This window comes from Gekko japonicus, unplaced genomic scaffold (genome assembly GCF_001447785.1).
Source record: "Gekko japonicus isolate JY-2015 unplaced genomic scaffold, Gekko_japonicus_V1.1 scaffold1248, whole genome shotgun sequence".
Taxonomy (NCBI): Eukaryota; Metazoa; Chordata; class Lepidosauria; order Squamata; family Gekkonidae; genus Gekko; species Gekko japonicus.
The window spans coordinates 369630-391897 of record NW_015171541.1 but is presented as its reverse complement, the minus strand read 5'-3'; the positions used below and the strand labels follow the sequence as shown (position 1 = coordinate 391897).

General features: G+C 45.3%; 1 protein-coding gene across 1 annotated transcript in view; it reads right to left on the bottom strand.

Moving 5' to 3' along the window:
• RGL1 (ral guanine nucleotide dissociation stimulator-like 1) overlaps positions 1 to 15399 on the bottom strand; it is a 113573-nt gene extending 98174 nt beyond the window's left edge. The window contains exons 1-2 of the mRNA XM_015419648.1: positions 15319 to 15399; positions 14015 to 14125 (exon numbers count right to left, since the gene is read on the bottom strand). Coding sequence (XP_015275134.1) covers positions 14015 to 14125; positions 15319 to 15345 — 138 coding nt within the window. The 5' untranslated portion in view covers positions 15346 to 15399. The remainder of the gene's footprint in view (positions 1 to 14014; positions 14126 to 15318) is intronic.
• Positions 15400 to 22268: the final 6869 nt, after the last annotated feature.

Genomic DNA, 22268 nt, shown 5'->3' with positions numbered 1-22268 from the left:
TCAGACTAGGCACTCGGAGACTTTTTTGTCCCTGTTCTGCCACGGAAGCTCACAAGCTGCCCTTGGGCCAGTCACTCCCCCACACACACACTCCCCCCCCACACTCCCCCCCACACACTCCCCCACACACTCCCCCCCTCTCTCTCTCTCAGGCCTACCTAACGCACAGGTTGGTTGCTCTGAGGATAAAATGGAGAAGGGGAGGATGGTGTTGTGAGCCATTCTGGGTCCTCACTGGGCTAAAAATTTTTTTTTTAATATCTCAATAAATAAGTGTCAGCAATGTGCTATAGATCAGCCTTGCAAATAAATTCGGAAAGGTTACTAGCCCACAAAACGCTTCGCCAGCCTGACTGCCCACCCACAGCTACTTATGCTAGAACTCTGCAGTCTTAAAAGGGAAAAACAACCAAGGTTTGTGAAGCCTCCTTGCCTGTTCGTGATTCTTGCTTACCACAGGAAACTAAGCAAGCGTCTGTTTCCAAGCCTGCTACAACTCTAAAAACGACAGAAGGAGGATTCTTCATGCATACCTGCTATTTCATTTTACACTAGGTAAAACAGAAAGAAAACCAAGCTCTGAAACCAATGGGTTGCAAAACAGCATTACATTTCCAGTAATATCATTCGACACATGCTGTGTACTAGGATTTCTGTTTGTTTTCGCGCATGGTTCCTTAAACTGCCCTTGCCAACTAAAATTCCAGGAAGAACTAAATCCCACAGAGTAACTTCCAAGCCATCGCTCATGGGCAGAACACTTGCTTTGCATACTAGAAACTCACAAAATTAGTCCCAACATCTCCAGTCTAAAGGATCTCAGGCAACAGGACTGAAAAGACCTCAGAAAGCTGTTTCCAGGAGGAGCAGAGTTCCCTAAGGTGGCTTCACACATTCAGTACTTCGCATCTCCATCACTCGTTCCTGATCTATCTTCACAAAACCCTAGCCGTAAATTCTCTTATCTAAGAGCTAAATCAATCTTCTGTTCGCCTCTCCCAAGGCACTTTTTAGGATCCCGGAGGAGGATATTACTTCCAAGTGTTTCAGTGTGGGCTTTGGATACAGAATGCCACCTAAAGTGAAAAGTATAATTCATGTGTTCATGATTTTCCATACCAATTTCCCAGCACAAACTCACTGCCAACTTATGCGACTCCAGTTGCACTCTACAGCCAAGAATGTTGTCATATGCAGTATGCTGTATATGAGGCAATTATTCATAATCCAGAAGAGAAACAAAATTGCAAGATTCCAAAATCCCTTAATCATATAAGGTAGTGATCAAATACAATATTCCAGAGATTTTCAGACACAAAATTACCACCAAGGCATACGCAGAAAACATTTTACCTTTCATCTCTTCCAATAAAAGTTTGATGTCGTTATCAGGGCCTAAGTACACAATATACTTTTCCCAGTTACATCCCCACATCCGGTCAACAGATGTAGTCTGGGAGTTCTGGGCTTCCCAAGGGTTAAGCATCCCCTCTCCATTGTCTTCCTAATCTAAAACAACCCAGTACAGCCACTATTTGCTCCAACTGTATTTTATCTATTCAACCCGGCTTCGCCGCATGTTAGCCGTCCTGAGCTATTGGAAGGACGGGATACAAATCTAAAAAATTAATTAATTAACATATACTACTGATGTTGTTTCAGATCAAGAAAATGACCGGGGGGGGGCAGGCTTGGGCCCTCTCTCTCGGTCCATCACAGTCCCAAGAAGAATCAGGACCCCTCGCATTTGGGAAACAAGTTCCAAACACAGAACTCTCAAAACAGTCTAAGGACTTGGAAATGTATCCATAGAAACACTTGTATTTTTGCTTTCAAATTTTAGGCTGTGATCCTGAAGCTGAGGACAGGCGTCTAAACATCAAAAGGTGTGATGGGGAAAAACAGGCAAGTTAGAAGGGAGGCCAAGGGGTAAATAGTGGGGGAATGAAGAGATGAGGGGAACTTTGTATAAAGGAAGATGAAATAATAGAACAGTAAGAGGGCAAAATTTGTAAAACTGAGATTTAGTGGTGCAACCACCATTTGCAGAGTTAGGGTCAGGTCACACTGACATTTAGTGCGGGATTCGCTGCTGATCCCTCACACTTTAAAGTTTCCTGTCCATATAGGCAAACCCGCCTCCTGCACCGAAGCGGGCTGAATCCCGCGGTTTCCACTCTTTTTATCCGCATTTTCTGACACCCGTTGGAACAGGTGTTTTCCCAATATCTCGCGCTTTGTATCCACGGTTTTGGTATCTGGACACCAATCCGCTGTGACCGCGCTACCCTCCCCCTCCCCCCATTTTTTTGTGTTTCCGGTTTAAGTTATGCGCATGTGCAAGCAGGCGTTAGCTTTTATTTTGGTCTTTTTTGTATGTACGCCCAAGCGCATGGGAAGACAAGTGCATGCGCAGAGGTTTTTGGTTTTTTAAAACCTGTGCCGCCGCGGGGACGGCGCACTGTGTAATCAGTACTTCGCGCGAGTGAAGCGGAAGACAGAGGGACCGTATGACCACCTCCAAGCGATATAAAATGTCGCGGATAGAAGAACTGCGGGAAAACTAGCGCGGTAAGAGGTCCGCCTTAAACTAATCTCACTGATTTCAGTTGGCTTAGGTTGGCATAACTCTGCATCAGATGAAACTTAATTTTATGAATGCTGCCAGTTGGGAGGCGAGTTAAGTATAAGGTTCAAGAACGTAGAAGCATTTTTGCAAGTCCCAAGACTGGTGAAGTCCCCAGAGCTCCCCATTTTGACACTGATGGGAATATCTGAAAACAGAAACGGGCAGTGTTCTCTCTAAGCTGAGTTAGCTTGCATCTGCTCTCCAGCACTGAAGGTAAGTATGGAGGTTGCTCTTGGAAGTTACTGATCATTTATATGATGGGAGAAAATGAGTTCCACATTTCCCGAGAAAGAACCACAAACCTTTACAACATTAAATAAGAAGCTATTGTGAGCAGCAAAAAAAATATTTACAAAGAATATGACTAAGACCACTCTCTAAGGCTAAAACAACAGTTCAGGAATTTGGCATTTATGTATCAGCTCGTATTTACTGGAGGAGATGGGGAACGCTATAATTTGCAAGCATTTGTGCTTTTGGCAAGCCATGAAGTTACATGACCTCAGTGAAGAAGTTTTCTTCAAATTAGAGTGGGGGGAGATGCACAGAGGGGCTGCTTCATGAATCCAAAAGTCTGTCTGTCTTCCTTCCTACCTACCTAAAACCACTCCACCATAACGAGACCACTTGGGCACTATGCACCCTTTCTGAAGCCAAGGAAGTGTGTTGAAGAGAGAGAAAACATCTATGTCCAAGAGCCAAAACAGGCCAGATTTGTCTTCAACATTACACAGATATTCTCTCACCAAAGAGGCAAAACAGTTCAGGACGTCAAGATCTTTAGTTCTCAGCGGAGGCACCCCGTTATATTTTAAATGGAGCACAGTATTACACGCCAGCATTCTGCCACCTCATGCAACTAATAAAACCCAGGGTAGGCTGAGGCAATGCCTCAGTGTGTTTCCCATTATTTTCTTTTACATATCTGAATGACTGTCATTTATTACCATGGGTGAAAAATAAAGCACCGCAGTGGGGGACAGGGAGAAGAGAGAAAAGAGGAATTTTAGGAGGGGAGACAGAGACAGATCCAGAGTGATCTTGGAGGGTATTGGGAAGGGGAAGGGAGGTCCAGGGGAAATATTGGGAAGAAACTGGAGTTATCGGATAAAGAAAGGGATGGATTGGAAAGAAATCAGACAAGGAGGCTGGATCCCTCCCTTGGGAGCCCCCACCTTCTCACTTGTTATAGCTTGATAGCAAGTCAAGGAAAGTGGGTTTCTGCAGCCCAGCCCATCCTGAGAACAGAATCCAAGATTCTAGAATTCTGCTCTCAGATCCATTTAAAGCAGCACACAGCAAACAGGAATCAACCCTGGCAGTGGGCGCAAATAGAGTTGCCAACTCTGACTTGGGAAATCCCTGGAGATTTGGGGCAGTACCTGGTAGGGTTGCCAATCTCCAGGTGGTGGCTGGGGATCTCCCGCTATTACAACTGATCTCCAGGCACAGATCAGTTCATCTGGAGAAAATGGCTGCTTTAGAAGGTGGCCTCTATGGCATTATACCCCATTGAAGTCCCTCCCCTCCCCAAACCCCACCTTCCTCAGGCTCCACCCTAAAATCCCCAGGTGTTTCCCAAGGTGGAGCTGGCAACCCTAGTTACCAGGGCAGGGCAAAGTCTATGAAAGTAATGGCATGGAGACTGCCCTCCATAGCTGCCATTTCCAGTTTGGTGTAGTGGTTAAGTGCGCGGACTCTAATCTGGGAGAACCGAGTTTGATTCCCCACTCCTCCACTTGCACCTGCTGGATGACCTTGGGCGAGCCATAGTTCTGTCAGAGCTGTTCTCTCAAGGACAGTTCTGGAAAGAGCTCTCTCAGCCCCGCCTACCTCACAGGGTGTCTGTTGTGGGGAGGGGAAGGGAAAGAAGTATGTAAGCCACTCTGAGACTCCAAGTGAAGGGCGGGGTATACATCCAGTCTCCACCTCCTCCTCCTCTTCCTCCATGGGAATGATCTCTGTAGTTTGAAGACCATTCGTAATTCCAGAAGAACCTCAGGCATAATAAACATATGCTGAGATCAATGCTCCCTCTAAGCTGTGGAGTCTTGTGAGCCAAAATTCTACTTTGTGAGATACCGGCATTAAAGTTGTGAGTGAGCGAGTTGGCTGCTGCATACATTCGTTTGCTCTGGAGCCATCCGTCCTGAGCGAAGACAAATGTGTGTGAGCCGGAGGCTAAAAAACTGTGAGCTAGCTCACATGAACTCAGCTTAGAGGGAACACTGGCTGAGAGCTGTGTGTTGTAGGCATACCTTGTCTTGAACACTTTTTTATGACCTCAGTTTTTTACCTATGGCTTGGGAGGGGCATTCAATGATAATCTGGTGTACTTGAGTGTACTTGAGTGAGCAGTTACAGAGCAGTTACAGAGCCCACTTGCTTACAGTAAGACTACGCAGCAGAGGGGGACTAGTCCCTAAGTGTAGTGTTTTGTTCCTCTTTAACATATTGGGGGGGGGGCTGTTTTTGTTTTTGGTGATGGGATGGAATATCAAGTTACTTAGGTAACTATCATCAACAAAAAATCAGTGGCTTGGGCTTTCCTCTACTTTCATGAAAAGTGTGCCATGCTGCACTAAATAGTCATTCCATCAACTCAAAGTTCTTGTAGCCACAGAGGGAAGCTGCCATAACTGAAAGTCAACATCATTTTGTAAGAAACTGTATGACTCAGCACAAAGCAAGGCTGAGTCAACTCCTAACAGGTTTTAGTTAGTATGTCCAGGGCTTTTTTTGTAGAAAAACCCCAGTAGGAACTCATTAGCATACTTGGCCACACCCAACAGCAGAAATGTATTAGCATATTAGGCCACACCCCTGACAGCACAGCTCATTAGCCCATTAGGCCACACCCCTGTGTTACCAGAAGTGTACTCATCCAGATACACCCACCTTTTGCTGCTTATTCTGTTTACCTTGTTTGTTGTCAAACCAGGGCTTTTTTTGTAGAAGGAACTCCTTTGCATGTTAGGGCACACACCTCTAATATAGCCAATCCTAATGAGTTCCTGCTGTTGGGTGTGGCCTATTATGCTAATGAGTTCCTGCTGGGCGTGGCCAACTCAGGAGCCAGCCGGAACTCCGTTCCTGTGTGTTCCTGCCCAAAAATAGCCCTGATGTATGTCCAAGAAGTCTACCAAAAAACAACAAATAAATAAATAAATGTACTAAGTTGCTAAGGGGCTGTTATTCTCTGGCCTGAATCTAGAGAGCCATGTGCAAACACTGCAGTTAAGCAGGGCAGACTGTCATGAGAGGCTACTGTAGGAAGTGTATCCTTCAATAGTGGATTGCTCTGGTTCTCATTTCTGAAATATTGGAAGCATACCCGCCAATACCAGAGCACTCCTTTTACATATCCCAAATAGTGGAAATGTGACAAGTTAGGAGTTTAATCATATGAGGAATGCACCACAGACATAGCTAGATTTGCCCCCGATTTTGGGGGACCCAATCCACCCCCGGCCAGCTGGCCAACATGGGGAGCCCCACCCCTGAAAAGCCCCATCCCACCTGACATGCCCAGTGCAATGATGTCACCCAGAGGTGACATCATCATGCCAGGCACGTCGCGTGGGTAATGCTCTAGCATTTGGGCAAAACCTTTATGGTGACCATAGAGTATTTTGCCCAAATGCTAGAGTGCCCCCCATGCGATGTGCCTGGTACATGATGTCACCTTTGGGTGACGTCATTGCAGTGCATGCCAGAATTTTTTTTTTTAATTTATTTAACATTCAACTTTATATCCCGCTCGAACCCCCTTGTCAGGGGGGTCTCTGAGCGGCTTACAATTCGGTGCTAGTCACCATTTTACTTCCCTGACTAAGGCCACATATTTGTATGGGGTGGGGAGACCTACCGGCACCCCTATGGTGGTGGTTGGTAGTTGGTGGTGTTCTCCTCTTCTTCCTGTTGGCTCAGGCGGTTTCTCATGCGGGACGCTCTCCTCGGCGCCTGGCGGCAACCTCCCTCTCTCGAGGCGCGCGACTTCCCGCCTCCTTCCGGTTTCAGCTGCATCCTTTTCCCGGCTCTGCTGTGCCAACACTTGGCGTCATCGCGGCCCTCTCCCAACGGCGGTCACTCGATGTTCCGTCCTCTAGCCACCAGGGATCGCTCCTCCGGTTGCGCCTGCTCACCGCGGCCACCTCCATGCCATCCAAGCTGGAGCTGATGTCTCGCTGCCGCCGCCGCCATCGCCATCTGTCTTCAACCACCACACAGGCAGGGTGCCCCCCACCCTACTAAGGGTGGGTACCCATTTATCTACTTGCAATTAAGTTGCTTTCGAACCGCTGGGTGGGCGGGAGCTGGGACAAGGGTCGAGAGCTCACCTCGACCGCGGTGGTACTCGAACCGCCATAGGGCTGCTCGTATGATGTTACTGAAGCAGGCATTTAACTGCCTGCGCCACCGCAGAAGACTCCCAGAGCAAGATTGGACCCCACACACACACACCAGCAGCCAGGTAAGACCTGGCAACCTGAACTAGATTTGAGTCCAGAAGAAGAAGAAGAAGAGAGGAGATTGGATTTATACCCCGCCCTTCACTACCCAAAGGTATCTCAGAGCGGCTTACAAACTCCTTTCCCTTCCCCTCCCCACAACAGACACCCTGTGAGGTAGGTGGGGCTGAGAGAGCTCTTCACAGAAACTGCTCTTTTTCAAGAAAAGCCCTTATCAGAGCTACGGCTTGCCCAACGCCATCCATCCAGGCGCAAGTGGAGGAGTGGGGAATCAAACCCGGTTCTCCCAGATTAGAAACCACGCACTTAACCACTACACCAAACTGGCTCACCGTACAGATCAACAAGATTTTCCGGGCATGAGTTTACAAGGGTCAAAGTTCACTTTGTCATTTGACTCTTGGAAGCTCATACTCCGAAAGTCTTGGTGGTCTCTAACGTGTTCCTGGACTGGAATCTGGCTGTTCTACTGCAGACCAACACAGCTACCCTCTGAAACCACAGCAATAATAAATGTAGTGGTTTACTTCCAAACAGGCCTAATATTTTCCTTTTCTCCCTTAACACTCTTAACTCTTACTGCCTTCAGCTTCTCCCTGTAGCCATAATGGATTCTCTGTAAATTCCCATTGAAGATGTTCTTTATAATGATGTGTCTCTCAATCCCAACACAATCACTACAAAAAGCATACCCTTCGACACTGGAGCACTTATAAACCTCATTTTTAAGAAAGGACAGCCCTGGTCGGGTACTCTTATTCCTATGGCGATGATTCAGTCGATTCTGTACCTTTCTCGCTTGGTCAGAAAAAGTTCTGTAAAGCCAGGAGCCAATAGTGTACTTTCTTAAGAATGAGGTTTATGATCAATATTCTTTCCCTTGGTCATAGACAGTAATTATTAGAATATCTTGGTCAGTTTTATGATGAATCGATGACATATTATGTCAGTAGCCATGTTGCAACGTTATTAGTTTGACCAATGAGGAAGGCCAATTGGCCTGAAGTGCGTCTGGTCAGGGTCAATATCTATCACTTTTGGACATCATTACAGATTGCCAATGGAAAATGAAGCTATTGTGAAGGCCAGTATCTGTTTTTAATCTATTGTGAAATAAATACATGTATTTTTTTCGTACCTCTGTTAATATCTGTTAATTGACTAACAGAATTATTTGGCCTGTTATTTTTATGCTTTCTTAACCCTTAAGTATGTAATTTAATTTGTTCCCCCCCCCTTTAGTGCCTCTAAATGTGGAGGTTGCCTTTAAATCACCATGGCTAATAACCACTGATAGACCTTATCCCCCTTTCTAAGCCTGTGGCCATCACTATATCCTCTGGCAGCAAATTCCACATTTAAATCATCTGGTAAGTAAAGAAGCATTTGCTTTTGTCCTTCCTGCATCTCCTGCCCTTGAGTTCTAGTATTTTACTCTGTACATAGCATTTTAAACCTCTGTGATGTCCGCCCCTTAGTCATCTCTTTCTTAACTGAGAAGTCCCAGACTCTTCAGCCTTTCCTCATAGGAAATGTACCTCTAGATCATCTTGTACCTCTAGATCATCTTGATTGCCCTATTTTGTACTTTCCCCAGCTCTGCAGTGTCCTTTTTGAGATATGATGATGACCAGAACTACACACAGTATTTCAAATGAAGTTGCACCACAGAGCTATAAAAGGACATTATAATATTGGCGGTTTTATTTTCAGTTCCTTTCCTAATACTCTCCAGCATAATTTGCCTTTTTCACTGCTGCAGCACACTGGGTTGACATTTTCATTGAGCTATCCAATATGACCCCAAGGTCTCTTTCCTTCGCAGTCTCAGTAAGTTCAGATCAGACCCCATTAAGCACGTATTTAAAGTTGGGATTCTTTTGTTCCAGTGTGCATCGCCTTACACTTATACTTACATTGAATGTCATTATCTACATTGTTGGCCACTCACTCTATTTGCGAAGATCCTCCTGGAGCTCTTCACAAGACAAACTTGGTCTTCACTATCCTGAATATATTTGTGTCATCTGTAAATTTGAGCAATGTACTGCTCAAAGAACGCCAAAAGGTTGGTGAGGCAGGACTCCCATATGCAGAAGCCATGCTGATTCTCCCTCAACAGGTTTTGTTATTCTGTGTGCCTAGTAATTCTGTCTTTGATTATAATGTCCACTCATTTGCATTAGGCTAAGTGGCCTTAAATTTTCTGGTTCCTCTCTTGACCCTTTAAAAAAAATCAAAGTAACATTTGCTACTAGTGATGAATCACGTATAGTAATAAGGAGGATCAACAATCTCACATCTGAGAACCCTAAGAACCCTCCAGTGTTCAGGACCTTGCGGAGAATTATCGGTTTTTAATTTCCTACAATAAGTCTAGAATTTCACCCGTCATCAATTAAATTTGACTCAGTCTTCAGAGTTTCTTCCGATACAGGACAAGCTAGCAGAAGAACAGCTCTTCTTCTTCCTCCTCTTCTTCCTCCTCTTCCTCTTCTTCTTCTCAGAGAAAGACAGAACACCCTTAGCTCCACAACTACTATCCTAGTCTGTTCCCCTCCATTGGTTCCAAATTGATCTAGCTGGGATGTTGGTCCATGGTCTCCACATTTCCCCAAGGAGGAAGATAGGGGGGGATAAGAACCCACTTCCTCCAGGAGTCTCTAGTTTGTGTTAGGTCAGAGTTAGCAGGGGAGAAAATATTTTGTTTTGCAGAAGAAGAGGATGCATTTTAAAAAGCCACACTAGGAATCCTGGTGGTTATTTTTCTGGCTGGATGAGGACAGGCAACCATGGAAGATCCTTGCAAGCTAAACTTTCAGCACCAGAACTGCTTTCAGTCAAGCAAAGGTATTTGCACTGATGAGCTGTTTGCATCTTTCAGTGTCCACTCCTCCTTCCAATGTCCTTTCATCTTTTCCTTTTACATGTTTTTGTTCCTCTTTGACTACGATACCATTACGATGATGGGAAAGGTAGTTCCGAGATTAGACAGGAAATCTCAAAAGTTTACTGTGCTGTCTTGTTTGAGATTATTGAGTCCTTTGGGAAAGAACAGTTCCTTCTACACAAAGCAAAATCAGTTTGTAAATGCTGATTGGGATTCCATCTCTGCCATAATTACAAGCTTGCATGATGACAAACCCTGTGACTAAGGACTCCCTTCCATGGAAACCAGAAATCCAGGCCACACTGCGAAGGTGGAAGAAGTACAACTGATCTCATTTTGACTGTGCACAATGAACCCAACCCCCTCTGATCCCCCTACCATTTCTTACCCTAGCCACTCCTCCCACAGAAGTGAATGGTCACCATCAGTATCTGCAAGATACGTTTATGCTACTACAATTTAGAAGACTGCTGAGACAGGGACAGAGACCATCCATCTCCCCAACATAAACATCTGAATTATGATTTTGACTATTTAGCCAGAAAACTCAAAAACTTCAAACTAGAAAAGAGTCAGCTAGTGAGACTAGACTCATCGATTGCCAGTGCCTTCTTATCCACAATGTTCATGAACATTGATAGAGCACCGCTGTGATATGCAAATTAATTGTGACCGTCCGCCTCAAGGTGCCTCTCTAGCATACCTTGGTGCTGAACAAGCCCTCTTAAAGCACTAACTTCAATTTGCCAAACACAGGTTTTAAAAATTTGACTACAAAAATGTTTCTTTTTAATTCCACAATCACTGCACTTAGTTTCCTTCTCAGTGGCCTCGTGCCCTATCAAAGGCTGCCATCTGTGAAAAATATTCAAATATTTTATTTATTTTTTCACCCATCCTTACTACAAACAGGAGGCACTGATGGGAAATCTGCCACCCAAAGAAGGAAGCAGATTTGAAAATCATCTGTTCTGCTGAGAAGAACACTGTGTACTTCTTGGAAATACGAAAAGGGAGAATTTCTCAGCACTGTCTATACGGAGGGCAAAGTTTACTTATCTTGTCCAAGGATGATGCTTCCCAACATTACAGCTCCCAACAAATATTCTGTTTAAGTTAAGTCTCAAGGCAGCCAATAATTTAAAGACTCTTGGAACTATGTATGGATTTTTCCCCCTTAAAATGTCTTACAAAACCGCAAGAATTCACAAATTCAAGTTCCACGCAAAGGACATTTTATAATTACGAAAAACCAAGGTACTTAGATAATTTAAAAGCACCTTCTTAAAACTTTATTTTTAGGATTTCTAAGCTGTCTTTATGCCGTAGGGGACTCAAAGTGGCTCATGAGTAATTAAATATTTATCACCATCATTAATAATGCATTTATCTGTATCCCATCTTTCCACCTGATGGGCATAGGAGGACACCGATCGCAACGAAACCTCAGCGTCCTTTCAATACACGACATTATCTCTAAAACAATGACTATATATAAACCTAATGCAAATCCCATCGTGAGGCACAATGTAAGCCGTGTTCAGACATAGCTCTCCACAAAACTCGTACACCATGGGGATGTGTGACTGTGCAGGCCCCAGTTCCAGGCCCCACTGATGGTCACTCCTTGCATCTCTTTTTCAAACAGGACCCACTAGTGTGGGTCCTAAACCTGGCTGCCGTCATGGCAGAGGCATTCCTCTGCTGCTAATTGCATTCCTCTGGCACTTGGAGCTTCCATCCATGGATGACCAGATTCCTTTGAGGAGCCTGAAGGCACCTAGAATAAGAGGAAAGGACTGTGCAGCAGAGGAACACTACTGCCATGGATTAATAGGGGCACAACTGGAAGTAGGACTTAAGTCTTAACTAGCATGGTTGTTAATTCTCAAAATTAGGAGCGGGAGAAAGATTAAGTGCAATGACAGGGTATATGTGAGGTGGTGAGGCCACCATTGGAGATGTGACCCCATTCGTCCACCATGGATGGTGCCAAGTCTGCATAAGGCTGCAGCAATCATTTCACAGTAACCGATTCTATCAAGGCGGATCCTCAGTTTCTGAAAACTATCAGTGACACTGAAGAATAGCATAGGCTGCTGCTGCCTTGTTAATTCTATTACGTAAGAGAGATAAAGAAAGAAGATTCTTTTTTCCCACCAGAACAAAGATTAGAGTTCGCAAGCTCTTGAATGATCCAGAACTCTTAATTAAATCTGAATTCTTCAGGATTCTAACTCAGGACAACCAAAAGATTCTGAGTAATAGGTAGCATTTTTAAAATAGCCCAGCTTCTCATTGATGTATTATCTTTTTTATTTGTATCTCACTACCATCAGGGGAACTGCTGCCCATTCAAGACAAGGAGCTGACCAAGTCCTGCACAGCAAGTACCAAGCACTTTTTTTTTCTTTTTAATTAAAGATTAAGATAGAAAGGAAAGAATTTAGGGCTCAGAGTAAAACCAATGTAATTGTTCTTCAGTTAACTTAGTAGGAGGAGCACTAGATCTCCAAGCAGGTAAAATGTAAATAGGATGGCTCGGTCTCAGAAAACAGGAACATGATCACGAGGGGTAATTCTAAAGTATTCATAATTCTCAGAAAAATTAATAAGGATGAATCATTTGGTAGTGAAGTCCCAAAGGACTGTTACCATTTGTAAAACCAGAAAAGGACTGACATGGACATTTTTATGGCTGTCATGTTGACATGGAAATAGTTCTATATTTAAGCCTTTTGTGGGTATTTCTTAACAATTGTTTTAGTTTTATCTGCTGTGACATGACGGTTTTTCTTACTGTCATCAAACTGGTATGATGTGTTAGCAGATTCTTGTATTAGTTTCTAACAATGTTAATTACTCCAGCTTGGATAGTAATCTCAATAAATGAAGAGTAAATAAGATATAACACAGAATATTGTGCAGCTAAGAATACAATACTCTGGATTTTGGAGCGACCAGTTTGCTACCCAAACTGAATTTGCATACCTTAAAACTAGCTTCAGCCTTTCAAATACTGGCTTTCAAAACCTGCTCCATAGAATCCTGGACTTTCTTTAAACATTTAAGATTTCTCAGCAAGCAGATCAATGAAGCCAAACCAGTTTCCCTGGAAAGGACACCTTTCCCACCTCTGTCAGTCTTCTTTTGTAGTATATTATTTTTTACTCCAAGCCCCATGGAGCATACAGGGTTTCTATGGTGGACAGCCCAGCAGTTCCTTGGCATCAAATTACTGTGCAAGGAACACTCAGAAGGTAGAGAGAGAGTTGAAAGGCATTGCTCTAGACTTGGTGATGGAAAGTGTCATCAAGTCACAGGCGACTTATGGCAACCCCATAGGGTTTTATCCAGGGCCAGGGCTAAACACAACACATGGGAACATAAGAATCTGCTTTACATGGAGTCAAAACCACTGGTCTCCCAAGTTCTCTACTGTACATTTTGATTGGCAGCCAGAAGTGCAGGCATGTCCCCCACCCCAGTCCTGCTACCCTAGGCTGCAGCAATCACATTTGTATCCCACCCTACCCCCATGGGTCACATGGTTCTCCCTCCCTCCCTCCCTCCTTCATGACAACAACCCTGTGCAATAGGCTAGGCTGAGAGAAAGTAACTGGATGGCCCAAGGTCACCCACTGAGTCATCTAAGTGGAGATGCCGGGGATTAAACTTGGGGCCTTCTGCTTGCAAAGCCTGTGTTCTACCACTTTTCTTTTCTGTAACGAGACAGGCAAAAGCACCAGAAACTTAAATCCCTTAAATATGCTACAATAGGCCTAGTGGGAGGGGAAGGAGGCACTGAAACTACAGCCAACCAAAACCTCTTAAGTCTCACGTCTCATACAAGAGATGAATAACCCGAGCACAAAAGAAGACCTGCGAGAATTTTAATGTTAAAACCAGCCTTTGGCACAGTTTACAGCTCAGCCGCTCTCTCTCTCGGAATTCAGCTCTTTCAACCAAAGTCCACCAAGCAATTTGCACAAGATGCCAATGTGGCATTTTTTTTTTACTCACCCCTAGCCATCTCGCTCCTTTATTGGCAGCCTGTTGAATCTGCACCCTTTTCAAGGTGACATGGTAAACAGCTCCTTCCTCTACCTCTTCACCCCAGTCCTGAATCGAGCTCTGCCATAGGAGGAAGAAAACAAACGCCACATTTAAATCAATAATAACAACCACAACTCCAGAAGACAGTGTTGCTTCGAAAAGCAAGAACCCTGCTAAGATGCATTTGCAATTCCCCCGAACTTGGCTAGACTGAATTGCAGAACACCATCTACCAGTGAAATATCTGAATGTGACAATTAACAACAACAACAATAATTTCCTCACAAAAAAAATCTAGGCCAGCTGCTAGATAGCTTGTTCCAGAAACTCAGTGCACAGGATGCGCCGCATGAAGTAAAATATAACAATTGCACCAAAAGGCAGAGAAACTTTTTCAATGGAGGCAAAGCAGAGAGATTCCTTGGCAAGCTGCCCTTTCCTGTGGCATCAGGACACCCCGAGTTTCCAGTAAGCTTATTATTGTTTTTTCCAGGACTTTCACATATTTCAAATTTTTCTACAATGTTCTTTTTTTATAAGGCAATACTCCCTTCTTTAATATCGCCCCCAAGTATTATCACTGCTGTTGCAATTGCAGGAGCAGGCTGCGCTTTCGTATGAGGAGTTAAGCAGGCAGGCAGATTACATTCAAACAGGCATTTAAATTACACTGGCTCTCCATTTGTTATGAGATGATGGGTCTGAACTCATTTCAAAGGTTTTGTGTTCAAAAGAAAGACCAGTGTATGAAAGCGTGAAAACATCTTATAGATTTCCATCAGAGTATTTCCCCTTAAAGTTACAAATGCCAGAAGTCTCGCATGGAAACAGCCACCCTAACATCTTATTGAAATTTTATTTGAAACCTGTGCTGAATCCAAACCCCCCCGGATGGTATTTCCTAAAGCAAATAAAGCACACTTAAAAAAAACAAGAAGAAGAAATTCTTGCCATTCATCCAAGAGAAAAATACTCTCAGTTTATCCAAAAGTTTATCCAGCTAGCTTTTCTCCCAGTCTTTTCCCACATCACGCGTACACACAGAACTCAATCCCTTTCGGGATCAGTATCATTTTTTAAAAGCAGTAATAAAGAGGGGGGGGCGGGGGGGGGGGGAAGAAACACATATATTCTCTCGAGACAGAATTCGGGGGGAGGAAACATACAGCTCGCCCGTTTCCCGTTAAAAAAAAAAAAGTAAATCCAGCGCTCAAAAAGGGATTCCCCCGCCTGAGAGAAACCTCTTCAGAAAAGAAGAAAGCGTTCATTACCATTTTAGCTCTCCAAAGCAGTTTCATCCTTGGGTTTCTCCTCGCTACATCGCAAGGGCATGATGGGTTCCCGCAAAAAAAAAACCCCAAAACCTCCAGGCTTTACCAATCCTCTCGCCTGCACTCCCTCAACTCCAGAGGCAGGCACCACTCTCTGGCTCGGGCTGCGCGGCGCACTCACTCGGCAGTCAATTCATGACCACAAAGAGCTGTGAGTGGTGTGCAGAGAGAGAGAGAGACAGGCAGACTCCTCCCACACACCCTCTCTCTCTCACACACACACACAAGCACACGCAGGCAGAGAGAGAGAGAGTGATGTCAGGTTTTCCTGTTTATGCTTGTGGATGTCAACTCTCTCTTTCTAGGCTTCAGGCAGAGAGAGGGGAGGGAAAGCGTTTTCAGCAAGTGATCTCTCAGGCACTTCGAGACCCTCCAAGCCTGTGCTAAGCCTCTGGGGTTTATTATCTTAGGTCTCCTGATAGGCACCAAGTACCAAAACAGATATGGGGAGGGGGGGATTTCCCTCCCCCTCCTCTCTTTTTCTTCCTTACCCAGAAGGGACAAAGAGGAGGGAGAGGGTTAGCTAAACTCCTATTATCTGGGCGTGTAGGCTTCTCTGAATAATCACATCTGAATGACCCCAGTGAGGCGGACAAAATGGAAAGAGGCCTTACCGAGAGGAAGGCGCTTAACGTCCAAGACGGCCAAAAAAAAAAAAGTTACCTCAAGACAGCCAAAAGCCATTTGAATGGGACACCCACCCAACAAAGGCGATGAAAGTTCACTTCACAATAAAACGTTAATCTTTTCTGTGCCATTGTTTCTTAATCGGAAACTATTTTTAGCTCAAGGGTTTGGAGCCAGCTAGGAGAGCAAAGAAGGACCTCACTTTATTTAGGCTACCATGAGGGAGGCAGACCGAAGAGGAGAGAGCGGCAGCATTTTCACTGGTAAGGATAAATGGTGCTGCTAAGGGCCAAACCAGATGTGCAGCTAGGAATGCTGCACTCCCTACAACATTTGGGGGCTGCGTTCTGTCCTCAGAGGTCATTTCGGGGGGGATCGCGGGGGATCGCAGTTCCCCCGGGTGAGGTACGGGGGCGGGGCACATGAAGCCCCGCCCCCTGCTTCCGGCCACCCCGCTTCTGGCCCTCATTCAGCCAGGAGGAGGCAGGAGAAGAGGGAGGGTAAGTTGCTTCCTCCCTGCCTCTCCCCACCCCTGCCTGCCTGGGGCCAGGGAGGGCCTTCGCGGGGCTTCCTTGCACTCCCGCCAGCCTTGCAGGTCCACCGCCGGGCCCCTCATGGGGCTCGGCAGTGGAGCTGCAAGGCCGGCGGCAGCGACCAGGACCATTGGGGGCGGGGTGTGTGGCCTTATGACACACTTCTGGTGATGTCAGGGGGTGTGGCCTTATGACACACTTCCGGTGATGTCAGGGTGTGTGGTATATGCTAATGAGTTATGCTAATGAGTTCCCATAGCTCTTTTTCTACGAAACGACCCCTGTCTGTCCTTAAAAAACGCAAACAGGTGTATTGTGGTCTCCATTCAAATCAGGGGAGCTGCACAAGGGAAGAGAGGTAGATCAAGATGGCTAGCCCTGTTAGTCTGTCACAGTAGAAAAGAGCAAGAGACCAGTAGCACCTTAAAGACTAACAAAATTTGTAGCAGGGTAGGAGCTTTCGTGAGTCATTGCTCACTTCTTCAGATACATTCTAGCTGCGGTGGCTCAAGTGGTTAAGACGCTGAACTGCAGGCTGTGGAAGGTCAGTAGTTCAGCAGTTCGAGACCCAGGGGGTGCCGCATGACGGAGTGAGCTCCCGTCTCTAGTTTCAGCTCCTGCCAACCTAGCAGTTCGAAAGCAAGAAATTGCAAGTAGATAAATAGGTACTACTTCGGTGGGAAGGTAACAGTGTTCCGTGCGCCTTGGTGTTTAGTCATGCCGGCCACATGACCACGGAAACGTCTTCAGACAGCGCTGGCTCTTCGGCTTTGAAACGGAGATGAGCACCGCAACCCTAGAGTCGGATTCAACTGGCTTTCGAGCAAGGGAACCTTTACCTTTACTAAGGTGCTACTGGACTCTTGCTCTTTTCTAAGGGAAGAGAGGGTTTCAGCCTCCCCCTTGCCCCATTCTGCTGACCTGATACAAGGCCATGTCGCCACTATTTTCTTTCACCTCTGTCTTTCGGGGGAGTCTTCCCCATTAACAGAATGCAGAAGAGATGATTTAATGTGTACTGCAGCAAATGCAAGTTTCATCTGCTGAAATTACATGTGAGAAAACACCCTTATACTCAAAATTTGGGGTGAGGTAATTAAAGTTTCCAAGAGAGGTAACCCAGAAAACACTTTCCATAAGATATGGCTGAAGTGTCTATTATGACACAGGATATACAGCACTTCTTACAGGTTAACTTTTACCCCTCTTAGGCTGCGATCACACGCGCCTTTAGATCCGACATAGGTGCGAATGCCTGACAGATCTAAAGGGTGCGATCAGACAGCAACATCTGGGAAGTGTCTCGCAGTTGTCGGCAGCCCGTGCTGCTCCGCCACAGAAGCGGAGTTAAAAGACAGCGGGGAAAGTCCGGCTCTCACGGGTTCCGACGGGCCATGGACGGACTTTCCCTGTCTGATCATGCAAGCATGCTCTCATGCCATCGGGATGGTGTGATCATTCCATCCTTGCTCGGTGTCGGTATTTCCCCCACCCCCTCTTCGCAGTATGCACATCATTGCATACTCCATAGAGTGCGGAGGTGCGATTCCTCGTTTATGCGCATGGGGAAAATGAGCAAAAAAAGCCGACTCACCCACAGTTGTGTCTGATCACACAGTGACAGGCTGAGCCCGCAGCTACAAAGGGATGTGTGATCTTGCAACTGCATGTCAAATTCCTCCAGAGGAAAGAGCCTCGTTTCCCCTCCGCTTCAACTGGCGTGTGTGACCGCAGCCTATACTCTCTGTGTGACTATTACACCGCATGGTGGCAATTACATTCTACCTCCTCTGCTATACTTCTCTCACACATGGTAGTCGCAACCACACAGTTGCAACTGTCTAGGTAACTGTGCAGGTGTGTGTGTAAAGTGCCATCAAGTCACAGCTGATTTACGGCAGCCCCACAGGGTTTTCAAGGCAAGAGATGCTCAGAGGTGGTTTGCCATTGCCTGCCTCCCTGTCACCACCCTAGTATTCCTTGGTGGTCTCCCATCGAAATACTAACCATGGGTGATCCTGCTTAGCTTCCAAGATCTACTCCAGGGTAAAAATAACGGGGGCGGGGGATCTGCAATTTGGGGAAGCAAAGCAAAATCAGACAACAGTTCAACACACATTTGCGGAAATGGCACATCAAAAATCAATAAGAATGAATGCTTTACAGTAAATCTGTATCATACTAGAGTGGTACACATTAAGTTTTTTCTGTCTGCAGCAGAAGGTTAAACTCTGATAATTGGCTCAGGACCAAGGAACTAGAAAAACTGTCACCATGCAAATGAATATGGGACTTTACAGGAGTGTCCTTTTTGGGGGAGTTTCTGCTGTCAGAGATGGCATACACATAAGACAGAGGGCCGCCTGCCGTCATGCCCAGACTATGCACCACTGCCTCCTAAAACCTCTTCCCTTCTGGATTTTGGGTTGTCTTTGAAAACATCTGTAGATTCTTTGGAGAACCTTTCAATTTGGGTGAACCTTGTGTTTTCTTGCAGTAGTATTTCTGCTTCCACTTCCATTGACTTGTTTTTATGGATATTTGTCAGGGTTGCCAAGTCGAAATTATTCCTTACCGGGGGACTCCCACACTGCAGCTGGAGTGCACGTGCGCGTCACCCGGAAGTGATGTGACGCCGCCGGGCACACTGGGGGTGGGGCCACGACCATCTGAGGGAAAACCATTGAGTTTTCCCTCGGATGATCGTGCCCCCGCCCCCAGCGTGCCTGGCGTGGTCGCGTCACTTCCGGGTGACGCACACATTGGGGTGGGGTTCCCTCCATGGCCCGATCCGCCGCCGCCGGGGAACGGGCCTCTGGGGCGGGGGTTTCCCCGCCCCCCCGGAGGGACTTGGGAAGCCTAATATTTGTTGTTTGTGAGGTTTTATTCATTATTGTATTGCTGCTGTATTTCTTTCAACTCCTCATTGTAAAACTCCATAAGCCCTGGAAAGCTAAAGAAATCAGAAGACTCAGTTATGCCTCCTGAAACACATCCGGGGTTTGGGGAGGGACCTCAGCAGGGAATAATCAGAGTCCACGCTAAAAAGCAGCCATTTTCTCGAGGGGTACTGATCTTGGTCGTCTGGAGATCAATTGTAATAGCGGGAGATCCTCAAGGTGCCACCTGGAGGTTGGCTACCCTAAGTAAGCTGTTTTTTGTTAATACCTTCCAAGTCGTACCCTGAACAGAGGCAGTTACTCTTGAAATTTTGGTATAAGAGGCATTTACCTAGTTTGCCTTTATTTCTAGACCTTACAGTTATGAAGCTAGGCCTGACTGGGGAGGCACTGACTCATGAAGTCTCAGAAGCCGGAAGGAGCTCCCCAGGGTTTCCCAGCGGCTTCAGAGCAGGGATTCAAGGCGTACTTCTTTGTGCCTCCCCAGCAGAAGCAGCGTAAATTGTGCAAAATAAGCCCCATGCATCTTAGAATTTAAGCTTTTCCTGTCATGGCATATTTTTATTAACATGTAGAGTCCCCATCATTCTGAACATAAATCGGTTTTCTAAGAAGCTGTGCCGTGATCCGTTTTTGATCAATTTTGAAAAAAAAAATGTATACTGGGTGGCTGCTGGGGCTGTGATTTATAAAAAGGGAAGACTAATATAGTGGCAAAAGGCTAGTGAACCTTTTCTCCCCTTGGACTGTTTGCCCTACAGAAAATTACCACTCCCCGCCCCCAACTTGCTTTTGGTCCACAATAATAAATGTCTGTATCTGTTGGATTGCTACATGCGTCCACTGGTTTTACCTGTCTCAGTGTTTGGAACAAAACGTACCTCTTTTGACTTTCTTAAACTTCCAAATGTTCCCCTAATGAAATCCATACTAATAGGAGATTTTTGGGTTCTTGTGTCTGCCTAGTACCAAACTAATTCATACACACACTCCACAGAAGGCTGTAGAAACAATTATTCATAAGCAAATAAAAACCCGACATATTTTGAGAGACATAACCCAAACATCTGCAGGTTTATTTTACACTACCAAAAGTTCATCTAATAAAAGATGCTGTCTTCCTTGTTTTATAGCCCTTTTTTCCTCAAGGACGGACACAGCAACAACTGATTATGCTAACCAACTAAGATAAGTTACCCAGCTGAATTTGTTCCACCTATTGTGGAAGAACAAAACCTGACCCTACACAATACGGCTGCAAGGGGCACACATCACCAGTAAGAATCTAGTGGCTTCTACATACAATAGTAACATGGAGATCAACCTTTAGAGCCATTTATGCAATCAGCTGAAACAAGTGGTAAAGCTTTTCTCCTAAACCATAGAAGGCAATTTTTTCATCTGCTCAGGACAAAGATACTAGAAAAACTAGCACCATACATACACATCCATCAGGAACCTGAGACATTCAAACATTTTCTAATTTTAAAACTCCAGCTCTCTGCATACAGAAAATTAGTATTTCAGGAAGAACATTATGCTAACTTACTACTTGCAGGGAGGCTTTTTTGCTTGAATGAGGACTATTGAGAACACAGTGCCCTTCTCCTTACAGTCTGAAATGGTACAGTCTAAGAAGAACCTGGATTCTGCTGATATAATCAACAGAGGTCCCGGTCACACGGGCTGGATATCGTGGGGGGGGAGGCGTGGCTGTTTGCCCCGGAGCGAACAACTGCGCGGTAGCAGGATCAAACCTCCGGCCGACTTCCCATGGTTGGGGGGAGGTGCCGGGGAGGTGCCGATGATACCTCATTCCTGTGGCGCGGCAAAGAAGCAGATCAGCAGGGTTTTTTTTCCTTTTAACCCAAGTATTCGCATGCTCCGTTGGGTGCTTGTGCACATCCGTGAAGACTTGGGGGGGGGGAATAGCCTTTTCGTGACGGGACATGGGCGGGCGCCGGATGCCACTGGAAACGTGATCAGACGCCCACCCTTGCCCCACGGTTTCCGGAAACTAGTACCTCCAAGGTACTAGTTTTTTACCCCACATCTTCGGCAGGAAGCCTCGGGTGCGCCACGGGAGCTCTACGCTTCCCAGATGTGGCGGTGAGATCGCGCCCGGAAAATCCGCCTTTCTTCCGTCCCTCTAGCATGCCTAATGCTCCGTGTGACCGGGGCCAGAATCACATAATTCTTGGACTGTGAAACTGAAGAGTAAGAAATATACAGCAAATGTGCCTATTCTGAGCTTTCCTTTGTAGGTTGGTTACACAAATATCAAGACATGCAAGGAAAGATTCTTCTGGATGTGCTTTAATTTTCGGCTTTTCTCTCCCTCTGAAAATCAAGCACACACATTACATTTTGCTTATGACCCATGAACTGCATCTTTTCTTTTCATTGAACAAAATATTATTTTTTAAAATTCTTTGGTTAATTAAAAAAAAAAAATAACAAATCAAGCTTTAGACTGGAACACACGAATGATAGCTGAACAGCTGCTAAATTAAAGAAAAAAATCACTCCTTCACACGTCATCATAGCATACAATTAATTCCTGGCCACTTCCACTTTCGTATTACAGCAATGTTTGTTGTCTAATGTTTTACTTGAGATTTTACCCTATACCAGAACCCTGATGAAGATGTTATGATTTTTACAGCAGAAAACCATTTGCATTTTCCCTTCATGCAGCCATTTAAAATATGTAAATATATCGAACAACCATAGATATTGTATGGGCTAAAGATACCTGTTTCTGAAAACCTGGGGAAAACTCCAAGTTTGAGGGAAAATACCACATGTTTTGCAAAAAAAAAAAAAAAAA